The sequence below is a fragment of the Serinus canaria genome, chromosome Z, assembly GCF_022539315.1.
Source record: "Serinus canaria isolate serCan28SL12 chromosome Z, serCan2020, whole genome shotgun sequence".
Classification (NCBI taxonomy): Eukaryota; Metazoa; Chordata; class Aves; order Passeriformes; family Fringillidae; genus Serinus; species Serinus canaria.
Window position 1 is genome coordinate 29,658,043 of NC_066343.1, and position 12,631 is coordinate 29,670,673.

The 12,631-nt window shown below is 42.2% G+C and overlaps 2 protein-coding genes across 5 annotated transcripts; both read left to right on the forward strand.

Annotated features, from left to right (window-relative positions):
- The first annotated feature begins 124 nt into the window (after positions 1-124).
- On the forward strand, positions 125-4,610 carry SERF1A (small EDRK-rich factor 1A). Its single transcript, XM_009096108.4, has 3 exons — positions 125-290; positions 3,478-3,586; positions 4,107-4,610. Exons 1-3 carry the CDS (start codon positions 284-286, stop codon positions 4,177-4,179), a joined length of 189 nt encoding a protein of 62 aa, XP_009094356.3. The 5' UTR covers positions 125-283; the 3' UTR covers positions 4,180-4,610.
- A 1,452-nt stretch (positions 4,611-6,062) lies between these two features.
- SMN1 (survival of motor neuron 1, telomeric) lies at positions 6,063-11,502 on the forward strand. Of its 4 annotated transcripts, none has more exons than XM_009096038.4 (9): positions 6,064-6,199; positions 6,280-6,351; positions 6,439-6,564; positions 6,836-7,036; positions 7,421-7,570; positions 8,618-8,689; positions 9,206-9,319; positions 10,197-10,282; positions 10,898-11,502. In XM_009096038.4, the coding sequence occupies exons 1-8, from the start codon at positions 6,161-6,163 to the stop codon at positions 10,251-10,253; spliced, it is 831 nt and encodes a 276-aa protein (XP_009094286.1). In that variant the 5' UTR covers positions 6,064-6,160; the 3' UTR covers positions 10,254-10,282; positions 10,898-11,502. The 4 variants fall into 4 exon arrangements, with proteins under 4 accessions (XP_018776397.1, XP_009094286.1, XP_018776396.1 ...); XM_018920851.3 differs by having other exon boundaries at positions 10,902-11,502; XM_009096039.4 differs by having other exon boundaries at positions 6,836-7,009.
- The last annotated feature ends 1,129 nt before the right edge of the window (positions 11,503-12,631 follow it).

A 12,631-nucleotide genomic window follows, 5' to 3' on the forward strand; every position in this document is an offset into this window, starting at 1 on the left:
TGCTGCACCAAATCCTCACACCCAGGCCCGGAGGGGCGCACCGCACGAACCTCGCAGGGCTCTCGGCCAGGAGGCGGGTGGCAGTGGATCGCGTCCCGCTGATTGGGCCGGGTCCGCGCGGAGCCGTGACATCAGCGACAAGCGAGGTGCCATAAGAGGCAGCGCGGTGGGCGGCGCTTCAGACGGCTCCGGCGGTGGGAGCAGCGGCTTGACGTTTGTAGGCAAAGCGGTTAGCGGTTGCGGTGGGAGCCGTAGCGGTGCTACGCGGCCTGATCGTCTCGCCATGACCCGTGAGTACCAGGAGCTGCTTGGGGCCTGTCGGGTAGCGAAGTGGGCAGTGGGACTTGGGCCGTTCTCCAGGGATGGGCGGTTCCAGGCATGGGCGCAATGCCGAGGGCAGTCCGGCTGGAGGTGATGCCAGGGTCTGGGAGTCGGCCGCTCTGTGAGGTCGCTGCCGCGTCTGGCTCTTCGCGGACTTGGCATCCCATCCCACCAGCGAAATCTCGCCTGTAGTGAGTGCGTGAGGAGGAGGCTTTTTCCCTCATCCTGCCGCCGTCCGAAGCTGGAGGCGAAAACATCCTCCTCCGCCATCTGGCCTATCAGTAGTGGCGGGACCGGGGGGAGAAATTAAGGTAATGATGCGCTGAAACAACAGGCACGCTTCATGTCAGTCCCGGCTGCCGCCCAGAGTGAAAATAAAGGACTTTTATATCAGTGCTGAACTTCGAATACTATGCTGTTTATGCTGTGGTTGTTGAGGTTGTTGTTGAAAGAGCAAGAGCACTTGGTAAATCGTCATCGTGTTCCGTGGCCGACAGCAGTATTCGTACACCCGCTCTAAAATGGCGGAGAACTGTGAACCGGACCCAGGATGCTCCGGCTCCCCTGACTGCTGGGAGTGCTCCTGGGCCTTCTGCCTGTTATGTCTGGCAGTACAGAAACTCCTTGTGTTTAATTGAGCTCGTGCTTTCACATTCACTCGAAAAAAAACACAGTTTTGAGGCTCTACTTTCGCATTCATCTCGAAAATACAGAGTTATGAGGACAAACTGCTGCTGAAGTGCAGCTGAAGACCTGGAACGTAAACAGTTTGTCCACAGAACATAATAAAGAAGCGCATTTAGGATTTTTGTTAGCATTTTTATTCTCCTGGAGTTGGAAGAGCGAGGACAGGTTGGTGTAAGATGTGTGTCTTGCACAAGCAGACCAGGATGGGGATGCTTGAGGAGGAATGTATATAAGTGTATAAGCAGGAGGAGTGTACTGGTCTTTTTGTGGTAATTAATGCTTGAATTTTAGGAAGCTGAATTGTCTTCTGTTAGGACAATTTATGGAACATTTAGGCTGCTATTATAGAATGTAGAAAACACCAGTGGTTCCCTTGATGACAGGGACGCTTACTCAGCAGCCTAGATCAAGTAATGGGACTAAATAGTCCTTGGCAATGTTTACTTGGAAGCACTAATGGTAGAAGTAAGTTTTTCTTCAGAGAGTTGTTTGGTATTCTATGCTTTGTGTGCATTCTCTATTGCTCAGCTTTTCTACTTTCTCTGCTTTGCTGTGCCAGCTGCTTTTCAGTGATTCGATTGAGTTCTGTTCCTAAATTTAAAACCTTACCGTGTGCATGGAGAAACTCTGCTGAGCCTGTTCTCAGTGTTTGCTTGGAAAACAAGGAAGAACCGTAAGTATGTGAGGTTTGGCGTGAAGGGTAATTCTGGCTTTAGCAGATCGTTTTTACTTCCTCTCTGTTTTCTTCATGATAAAAGAAGATTCTTCTGTTTTTTGGGTTTTGGTTTGGTTTGGTTTTTTTTTAAGCATGTAGAAGTGCACTTTTATTGCTGTCCAGGCCTTCATATAACGTTCTTTCCTCCTGAGCACAACAAAACCCAGGAACCATTTAAGGCCTGGAATGTGTCATCTGCTCATGAGTCATCAAGTTCTAATCAACACTAGTACTGCCAGAGACAGCTGATTTGCTTCAGTCTCTGACCAAAGAGCTCTCCTTCTGGATGGACTTTGGGGACAGGATGCTAGTGAGGATGATGCATAGAAGTTCTCTTAGCTTTTCCAAAAGGTAGTACTTATGTCCTGTCACAGACAAAAGCTATCTTCAAAGACAAAAACAGCTCTTGGGAAGCAGCAGTCATACAGGGCTGTTTTAACTTGAGCTTCTGGCATCTCTTACCAGGCAGTCCATAGGCTGTTGTGAAGAATGCACAAACCCCTGCTTCTGCATAGTTGATCTTGTCTACTTGTTGACATGGCAGGTACCTTTGTCTGCTCAGAAATTCTGTGGGTACAAAGTGGTGGATCATAACAGCAGGTTGTTGTTTAGAAGTGACCCAGTCCTAAGATGCTTTTGTAGACCAAAAATTACAAACACCTCAAGATTTAGATATCTGGCTTTGAAAGGGAAAGATGGCATAGACAGTCTTAAAACTGTAGAGACTGAAAAGAGAGACAACAGAAATTATGGAGAGATGTAATTGTCATTTTTGAGCATAAAAGAATGTGATTGTGTTAGTTCAGCAGAACAAATGTTTATGCATAGCATATCTGGAACACTGTCAGTCCAAAAGAAGTAGAGCAAGAAGTACCAAGCCAGTGAACCAGGTCTGGCAGGTTGGAGCAAAATAGAACTAAGGAAGAGAATACTGAGGAGAGATTGCCAGCTAGTACAGAAGAGTTTTCAGTCTGTGGCCATTGCCTGGAAGACCCTGAGTATTTAGATGGATAGTTTTGATGTTGTGCCCTCAGGAGCTTTGTGTGATCAAACAGATTGCATTCCTATCTTGCTGGCAGTTTGTTGAGTTGGTAGTCGTGGGGAAAGCTGTCTGTTCCCTGAAAAAGTGTCCTCTCTACTGACAGTGATGTGGGTTTGTGTCTTTATATACATATAGAAGTAATGTTACTCTTCTCACTTTTGCTGGAAGTAACGCCACCTAGTTGCTAAGGCCTGGGCTTACGTTCTACACTTTACTTCAAATTAAAAAAAAACTTTAAGGGTCATCTCTTCAATAGTATTTGAGTGCAGTCAATTTCAGTGCTATTCTTTCAGTCTAATATTCATTTGTAAGCTATATTGAATGCTGGAATCTGTTTGAGAGTGGATGACTCGTCTTTGGATGAGTTACTGACATGATTTTGCCCAGCCTATTGGTGTGATGGTTTTCCTTCAGCCTTTTATGGCAAACTACATTTTGTTTCTGTAAGGAATATTAAAATTTTGGTAATCTCTTGAACATGACATATAGCATTAAAAAAGTAACAACTGTGAGCCTTTAATTTCTCCTGTTGTACACTGGGAGAGGACACTGAGATAGAAGGTATGACCATACCACCTCTACACATTGTGCTAAAACCTACTGCCTTTATAACAGACTTTTACTGTTACTTTTTTGTGGTTTTTCCCACACAGGTACACTGTGTGGGAAAAAACAAGTGGTAGTACTTGTTTAATTGTATATTATCTTGCAGGTGGGAACCAGCGTGAACTTGCTCGACAAAAGAACCTGAAGAAAACTCAGGAGATCCACAAAGGCAAAAGGAAAGAAGATAGCTTGTCTGCTTCTCAGAGGAAACAGAGGTAAGATCTAGTAAAGTTGAGTAAATGTTAAGGCTGAAAAAGGAGAGGGAGATGGGTCAGAAAGAATCCAGTGTCTTAGCTGACACAGCATTTGAATACTTTGGTTTTATTCATTGGCTAATCACTTGCCAGAGCATAAACTGATGATGAAATTGTGCTGTACCTGCTGTTAAAAAGATGTATTTTTATTATGTCCTGCAAAGCTTTTAAAATTTTTTTTACCAGATTTTTGCCTAATGCAAACAGGAAGATTGTGTAATGCTTTCTTGAAGATGTTTGATCCATTTTGTCCTTTACTTCTAAAACCCAAAGAATTATAGGAGGTCTACTAATCAAGTAAATTGTCTGCCTCATGGAGTGACACATGCACTGAAAAAATCGGGGTAATAAAATCACCATGCTTGTGGCTAACTGAGAAATTATTTTTTCCTTTTTCCAGGTGGGGGTTACTAAAGGGAGGGAACTCGGCCTAGAAAAATTGTGAGCCAGTATCTGATACCCAATTGTGTTTTCTTCACAGGGACTCTGAAATCATGCAGCAAAAGCAAAAAGCAGCTAATGAAAGGAAGTCTTTGCAGGCAGGAGCAAAATGAGCTGCCACTATGGAGAAGATAGAGTGCACCGATGAAGCAGAAGGACTTAGAAGATCACTCATAAAAGTGTCCAGCCATTAAATGATTAAACGTTTGTTGTGCAGAGTTGTTCAACTATCATTAGAGTGTTTTCTGGTTACCATATGCCTAGTTGTCTACAGTGCTCTTTCAAAACTGACTACACTCTTCTGCATGTCTATAAATAAAAGTACCGAGCAATAGCTTTATTCTAGCTTTTGCTGCATTTGTTAGTTTTACTTAATGGTTCCAGTAACAGAATTTCTGAATCTTCAGTTAGACCAGATTTGGTTGCCTGAATTTTTGAAAGTACGCTTCATTCAGAATGGAACACACTTGTAAAATGTGCTTAACCTTGCAGAGGTCTGAACTGTAAAACTCAAAATATTTTTACAATAAAATGTTGCATGGAATACTGTCTTATCTGAAATGGTTATGCTTCATAATTGGTTGATTTCCAAGAACTTACCAAGAACATAAGGAATGGATAATCTTGTGGAGAAATACAGTAGAAGAAAGTAAGTGTAATATAAAGTGTAAGTAAAGTTTGTAAGAAATGCATATTATAAGCACTGCCCTATAGGAAAAAACCCTTCTTGATTTGCAGACTTTGTTGGTGTACAGAAGTGACTTAGTTTAGTCCTGATACTAACTTAAATAAGCTGGAGGCTTGATGTTGATGAGTTCCAATAGAATCTTGAAATTGTCACACTACTAAAATTACTGAAATTTCTGCTTCAACCTGCCTCAGGAATAAAAGTTAGTGTGGAAAAACTCAGCCCTTGCTTCACAGGCATGCTTGAGTATATTGTGTTCTGACCAGGGGAAAACTGTTGAGAACATTTCCCTGTCTGACCATCCAGAAGCCACTCTGGCAGTCATATTTGTACCACTTAGGCTGGGAACGAAGCCTCTTCACAGCTACAGCCCTCACAGTCAGACCAGGATTCCTTACGAGCTTAACCCCAGGTTTCCTGTAGCAGTCTCAGACATCCTGATGTTCAGTATAATCTTGATGCAATAACTAACAAAGTCACAGCTCCACCTGCTGTCTCTGTGGAGGAACCCTAAACAAAGGAACCGCTGGCTTTTATGCCTTCACAGTCTGGGCCCGGGTCCTGGCTCCTGCTGTGTCTCAGTTCCCCGGTTGGTGCCGCAAGTACCTTCTGCTGTGCAGTGGGTTGGCCTCTAGCCAGCTGCACGCGGAGCTGCCTGCACTGAATGCGTTCCTCAGGAACTGATCCAGTCTCTGGAGAAAGATTTTGAAGCCTTTGCTTTTTAAACTGTGTTCTAAGTGCATTCACTGATTGGTAACAGGCCCCTGGCACAGCTTGAGAAGAGCTGGAAGGAAGATGCAGCTGGTGATGGTAATTCAACACCTGCAGTAGTTGAGAAGAAAAGCAAATTCACAGAATCACAGAATTGTTAGGGTTAGAAGGGACCTGTGGAGATCATCCAGTCCAGACTCCCTGCCAAGGCAGGGTCACCTGGAGCACAGGAATGTGCCCAGGTGAGGTTCAAACGTCTCCAGAGAGGGAGACTCCATTATTTCCGTGGGCAGCCTGTTCCAGTGCTCTGCCACCTTCAATGTAAAGAAGGTCTCTGTCTATTGAGGTGGAACTCGTGTTTCAGTTTATGGCCTTTACTGATTTCCTATCGCTGAGCACCACCGAAAAAAGTCTGGCACCATCCTCTGGGCACCTGCCTTCGAGATATTTGCGTGTTTTGACGAGATCCTCTCTCAGTCTTCTCCTCTCTGCACTGAACAGGATCAACTGGCCATAAGAGAGATGCTCCAGACCCCAAATCATCTTTGAGACCCTTTGCTGAACCGTTTCCAGTAGCTGCTTGTCCAGCACGGAGGGGCGGCGGAGCATCCCGGCGGGCGCGGGCCTGGCCCCGCCCCTTCCGGCGGCGGGGCGTGGTAGGGGCTCGGCGCGTGCGCGGCGGCGGGCGCGCGGCCATGGCAGACGCGGTGCTGTTCCGGCGCGGCACCGGGCAGGTGGGAACGGCGGGGCGAGACGGGAGCGGGGCCGGGAGCGGGACCTTGCCATGGCGCTAAAGGGTGTGTGGCCTCCCCAGAGCGACGACTCGGACATCTGGGACGACACGGCCCTCATCAAGGCGTACGACAAGGCGGTGGCCTCCTTCAAGGTAAGGGGTCGGCGCGGCCGTGGCTGGATGCCGGCGCTGAGGCCGCTGGATTGGCATTTATTGGTTTTCTCCTTTCTCTTCCCTAAGAATGCCTTAAAAAATGGGGAGTGCTCGGAGCCTTCAGACAAGCAGGAGCAGCGCTTGGTGATAAAGAGAAAAAACCATAAAAAGAACAGAAATAGAAACAAGAGCAATGCAGCGCCTTTGAAACAGGTCGTCTCACTTGTAAATGCTCGTGGTGCTTGTATTGCATGTTGTACTTCCCTACTCGGAAGTTGCTGCTTCATCACCTTGAGGGTAACATTTTGGGATGGTGCTGTGCGGTGGCAACGTTATAAACTTTAGATTACATAGAGGAATTTCAGTAAATACCAAGGAAACACTGTATGTAGGATCCATCTTTCTGGACAAAAAGTAGCTCAGGAAAAGGTAGGTTTTGTCCAGCCATGAAGGTATTTACATGCTTCTCTTGCTTCTGTTGCAGTGGAAAGTTGGTGACAGCTGCAGTGCTGTTTGGTCTGAGGATGGTAATTTGTATCTAGCAACTATTGCCTCCATCAACCAGAAGAGAGGCACGTGTGTTGTCACTTACACAGGATATGGAAACCAGGAGGAGCAGAACTTGTCAGATTTACTTCCTCCAGCCAGCGATGAAACAGTAAATGGGATGGGGCATTCTGGGGAGGTGAGGGACTTTTTCATTCTTCTATAAAGCATTGCGAAAGCGGGAGAATCAATGTCATTTAGTATGTCTGGTGGTACTGCTGGTGTTCAAAGTGAGAAGTGGTGCACAAATATGTTGTACACAGACACAAACTGATGGAGGGAATGAAAGCATCCCTTTTCTTCTTGAACTCAGCATGAAAGAAAGGGAGTGGACAACAAGAAATTGACCAGTGAGTGACAACATAGCTAGAATGATGAGCAGATAAAGTTATTCCTGTGTAGGCCTGGGAGGGCTGGAGAGAGGAAAGGATGTGAATGAGACTTTCCAAGCTGCTTTTGCACTAAAATTGCTTTTGCAATTTCCTGTTTGGTGCATGTCATAAAAAATGTCTTTGTCTTCTAGAATGAAAATGAGACTCCATATTCAACAGATGAAAGTGAAAAATCTTCTCAGTCACCTCGAAACAAAAACAACTGCACAAAAGCAAGATTTTCCCCTCAAAACTTGAGATTTCCCACACCACCACCACCGCCAGCCCCAGGCCTAGGAAGGGTAAGCTCAACCTTAATTGAAATAATTTATGTACCATTGCTATGTGTGGTATTACTGTGAATCCTGAGACAATATTATATTTGTCATTTTCTAGAATGCAATTAGCAGCATTTTGAGAGTAGATGTATAGATATGCATGTCAATATCTGTTGGTCTGCCATGTTGTAATTATGTGGCCACAGTATAAGTCCTTCTGCAGTGCTGCTGTGACAAGAACCTTCTGGTCCTTAGCTAACACTTGCTTTCCAGTTGCCTTTTAACTTAAAAGAGGGGTCTTGTTCCGTGGATTCTGGTGGTGTGATTAATGACAGTGCTGTTGATGATTTAAGATACTGCATTTTCTAGCCAATTGGTATCCTTCACTTCACAGGACATTTAAGACATTAAAGGTGATGTCCACATGTCATAGTGCCTCTTAGCTGTGGGAGTGATGGGGTGTTGATACACCCCTGAGTTTTCATATTGTCTAGGAGTCTAAAATAATAGCACAGTTGTTTTCTGAAACACGGCATTATGTTTTCTAAATATCACTGTTTGTGCAAGATTTTTTAATAAGGTTTTATTTTCTCTTTTTTTCTCTTGTGTCAGTAGATTTGTATCTAGATCTTTATTTAAGATCATTTACTAGCACAATGGAATTTAGTCAACTTTTGCCCCCCTCTGCAAAGCAGCAGAGAAATTGTCTGTTTTCCCGCATGTATATTTGATCTGTTTCTTCCTGTTAAGAGTGTGACCATTGATTTCCTCTTAGGAAAGCCTTTTAAAAAGGCTTGTATTAGCCAGAGCCCTGTTTCAGTAGTGTTTACCTCAGTGACACAAGTAATCTTAAGTTGTACTTCTCAAGTTATGGAATGTGCTTCAGAAATAGCTATTTTCACTGTTAAATACATACTATTATATACATGTCTGTATTTTCATTAAATTGCTGCAGTGTGTTGTCTTTTGTTCAAGGTACATGAATTGTTTCACGTAATTCTCTTAAGTAAAATGTTAATACCCCAAATTCCCTTTTCATTTATACTCTTTCACTTTTTTTTTTCCATGTAGTCTGGATCAAAATTAAAGGCACCTCCGTCATTTTTATCTTGCTGGCCCCCACCCTTCCCAGCAGGACCACCAGTAAGTGACAGAAGAACGGGGAATATGAGTATTGGTGATCTCAGGTTTCCTCACTGAATGTGCTCACTGCCTGTATTTTTAGAACACATTTGTTCTGTTTGCTTGTATTTTTCACGTATTTGTCTAACACATTCAATTCCAAATATTATGATAACATATGAGGTCTGATTTGCACTCATTTCTGTGACAGTGAAGCTGTTGCTAAGAATACCAAGGGGTAAATTATTTGAAGAAACTACACTTTATATTAACATTATCTCACTGAAGAAGATAGTATTTTCCCCTAGTAACACTTTTTGTGTACAGTACTCCTGTGGAGCCACAGGAGTCTTGTTTTTCCTAGGCTTTGGAAATTACATGTGTTTTAGGAAACATCATCTCCTGACTCCTATTCAGAGAACAAACTGGGGATATGTTCCTATTTTTCAGTTTTATGTTTTAATCTTTTAGAATTAGGTGCTCTCTAATCTGGAAACACCCTATTGAAACATAGACATTTTCTTTGTGATTCATTAGCTGATTCCTCCTCCTCCACCACCCATGAGGCCAGACTCTGCTGAGGACGACGAAGCATTGGGGAGCATGTTGATAGCCTGGTACATGAGTGGTTACCACACTGGATATTACCTGGTATGTGCTGCCATGGCTTTGAAGTGTCTTGGTTATTTTGCGCTGCTATTGGTGCTCCTGTTTGCAGCAAGAAGCTGTGCAGGGAGGGCTGCTTTTTAGGTCTCTTATTCTGGTTTACAGTCACTACATTTAAGGGTGTTTTGTATTGTGTAAGTACTGAGTTGAGTAGAATTCACGTGAGCCAGCATATATGTTTATGTATGTATGTATGTATGTATGTATATATATGTATATAGTTAGGTGATGTTTTCAGTACTTGGTTCAACTGGAGGGGTCCTCTCTACTTTTCTAGCCATGGTTTTACAGCCATTCTTAAACAACCAATTCTGTCTTTATAGAAAGGTGGAGTAAGTACAATTGTTTTTCAGTAGTCTTCTATGTATTTTCTTTCAGTATGAGTGGTAGTAAAACATATAAGATCAAATTCGGCACTTTTGCTGAGATCGTTCATCAGTAATTGTTTCATGTCATGGTGAAGGTCCAGTAGAAACTGTCAACATATTTGTGAAAATCTGTAACTTGTATTATTGATTCACATTTTCATCTGTGCACTTATGAAGAAACTCTTTGCACTGAGGAAGTTGGAAAAGGAGGATTTTGTGCTTCATATTACGTATAACTGTGGATTGCTTTAATTTACTTTCAATTGAACAAGTATATATTTGAAATTATTTTGTATAGCCTCTGATTATAAAGAGAATATGTAGTTGGGCCTTTATTGTTCTAAGCTGCCCATTTTGATTTCTAAAGAAAGTTTAAAACTGTTTGTGATTTGTTGAGGACTGGAAAAGATTGTCCAGAAATGTTTTTGTTCTGTGACTAAAGCTTTTATTTGCATGTTGGCCAAATCAAGATTTTACTGAATTGTATCCTGTAGGGTTTAAAACAAAGCCGAATGGAAGCAGCGCTGGAGAGACAAACACATGCAAAGTAACCACATACCCACCATTGTTCTGAAGGATTGTAAGTATTGCAACTTTGTGATAAATGAAGATACAGTCAAGTTTTGAACTCCCTTCAGAAACCTCTTGGCTTTTGGACTTCCGTCCATTCTTACGGCTATCTGAAAAGACTACTTCTGCCAGTAGTAATCCCTTCTTTGCAGCTGTGAAATTGTATTTTTGTAGCTAGAATGAAGGAAAGTATTCATTGCTCTGATGGGAGTTTTAACTACAGCATCTGTCTACATCACGATTAACTTGCAGCCTGTTTGAATTATTAATGGTTCATAGTGGGCTGTTCTTGGAACAAAAGGTTATAAGTGAAATGCAGTTTTTTCATCTGTGTTTCCTTACACAGATGGGAAGGTTGTAGCTAAACTTTGTTTTCAGGACAAATTCAGTTTTGTAATTAAGCAGTTCTGTTCTCAGTACTTCGGTATCTATGCTTTTATTTGAAATGCTTTGTCCAGAATTCTCCAGTGTATTGCTCACTTCTTTATAAAACACAACTATATTCTCCTAGGGAATTGTTTTCTGATTTTCTCTAACAACATGTAATTTCTGTGTAATTTAGTAGTTCTTTGTGTGTTTAAAACAAAAAAGGTCTTTTATACTAATTTTTGCTTCTTTTTTAAAGCCAGGTACAAATCTTTTCCACTGAGAGGTGTGTGTCACTTATGCCTTGGTGGTTGATGGTGAAGAACTGAATTTTATCAAGACAATTAGTTATAACATTTTCTTAATACTGAACTGTCCCTGTTAACAAATAAATTACTTCAGACTAGTAATTAAATGTGCATTGAAATGAGCTCTTTATCTTAAAGACCTCTAGTCAAATGTATTTCAAAGTACTGCAGCAGCAAAATACGTTTTACTTCTCTGAGGCAATTTCAAGTCTTCTTACCACATGATAGATTTAACTCTTTTGACCTCATGTGATAGATTTCATATATCTCTCGACACGTTTTGCATTCCTCATTCTGTCTGAATGGCAGGACCAGAACAATTGATTGTGGTACCCTCTTAAGAGAGAGAGAGCTATGGCAGCAACATATGTTACAGTGGCCACTGGTGACACTGGCATGGAAAACAGAGTACTGTTTTCCATGCCAGTGGAAAACAGTCATAGTAGGAGGGACATCTTACAGGTCTGATGAGAATCATGAAATATGACAGCTTTTTTCAGGAAGGCTATTGTCTTGTTGCAAATGTGTGAATAAAGTTCTACTTCTTAAACTTTGAGTTTAGGGATGTTTTTGTTTTTGGGGTGGTTTTTGCTTCGAGTTTCCATAGGCATCTCTTGATTGGATGAATGGCTGAAATACAGCAGAAAGCCTTGATGTGTTGCCTTTTTCTGAGTACCATTAGTGAAAGCAAAATAGGGAAAGCCTGTGGAGAGGTAAGTATGGACATAGGTTTCAGCCCTTACAATGTAGGGCTGAATTTTACTCCACTCAGCTCTTAGTTGAGGCTGTAGCCACAAAACCAGGCAGAAGTTTAGTTAATACCAGTGGTTTGCTTTTCAGTGAAATAAGGTGTGAACTTCACTGCATTCACTTCCTTTTCCTACTGTGGTCATGTGTCAAAAATTCAGTTTTCCCACAAGTAATTGAGCAAAAAAAGACTTACTCATAACTTACGTAAGCTACTTTGAAAGCTTTTTTTTTAAATTTGTCTAGGTGATGTAAATTAAGACTGAGTGCAATGAGGCAAAGGTCCTAAATCATCTTTTCAGATTACTGAAGAGGCAGAACTGCTCTCTGCTTCAATGAGTTGTGTTGGTGTCTGGCATTGTTAGAAAAACTAGCTTTCATCGGTTTTAAACACTAGTAAAATCTAGCATACAACAATTTTACTGTAGTTCTAACTTCTGCTTATGTTTTAAACGAATTATTCATGTAACTGATACAACTGCAAGCAAAACAATGGATAGAATATTAACAAAAGTGTGTACAAGAAAGAGGCAAATGGTTCACACATGAGTGCTCACTACAATGAGAACTCCCAACAACAGCTGGCTACTCCCAGGATATGTGACCTGGAAAGGCTCCTTTTCCCATCCTCATTGAACATGTGAGGTGGTATAGAATAATCTGGGACTCCTACTCATGTCTTCTCCTGGCTTCTGGAAGAATTAACCCTATCATGGCTGGAACTAAGACAATGCTTATTTGCAATGGAGATGTATTGTTAACACAAGAATACAAGAAGAACTGCAGACCCTAACACTTCCAAGCTTTACTAGTCTTGAAAAACTGGTGAAAGGGGCAAAACCCATTGCCAAGGCAATTTTAAACTCCTACACTAGGGATCCTTCGTCATGATGCTAGACGTCTTAAGGGCCTGTGTATCAAGGAGCCAACCCACCATT

Bases quoted from the DNA above. Each gene is read 5' to 3' on its own strand.
- SERF1A (XM_009096108.4), top strand. The intron at 3,587-4,106 runs GTAAGATCTAGT...TTTTCTTCACAG, and splicing joins GCTTCTCAGAGGAAACAGAG to GGACTCTGAAATCATGCAGC.
- SMN1 (XM_009096038.4), top strand. From the start codon at position 6,161: ATGGCAGACGCGGTGCTGTTCCGGCGCGGCACCGGGCAG. The intron at 6,352-6,438 runs GTAAGGGGTCGG...CTCTTCCCTAAG, and splicing joins AGGCGGTGGCCTCCTTCAAG to AATGCCTTAAAAAATGGGGA. The intron at 6,565-6,835 runs GTCGTCTCACTT...CTTCTGTTGCAG, and splicing joins ATGCAGCGCCTTTGAAACAG to TGGAAAGTTGGTGACAGCTG.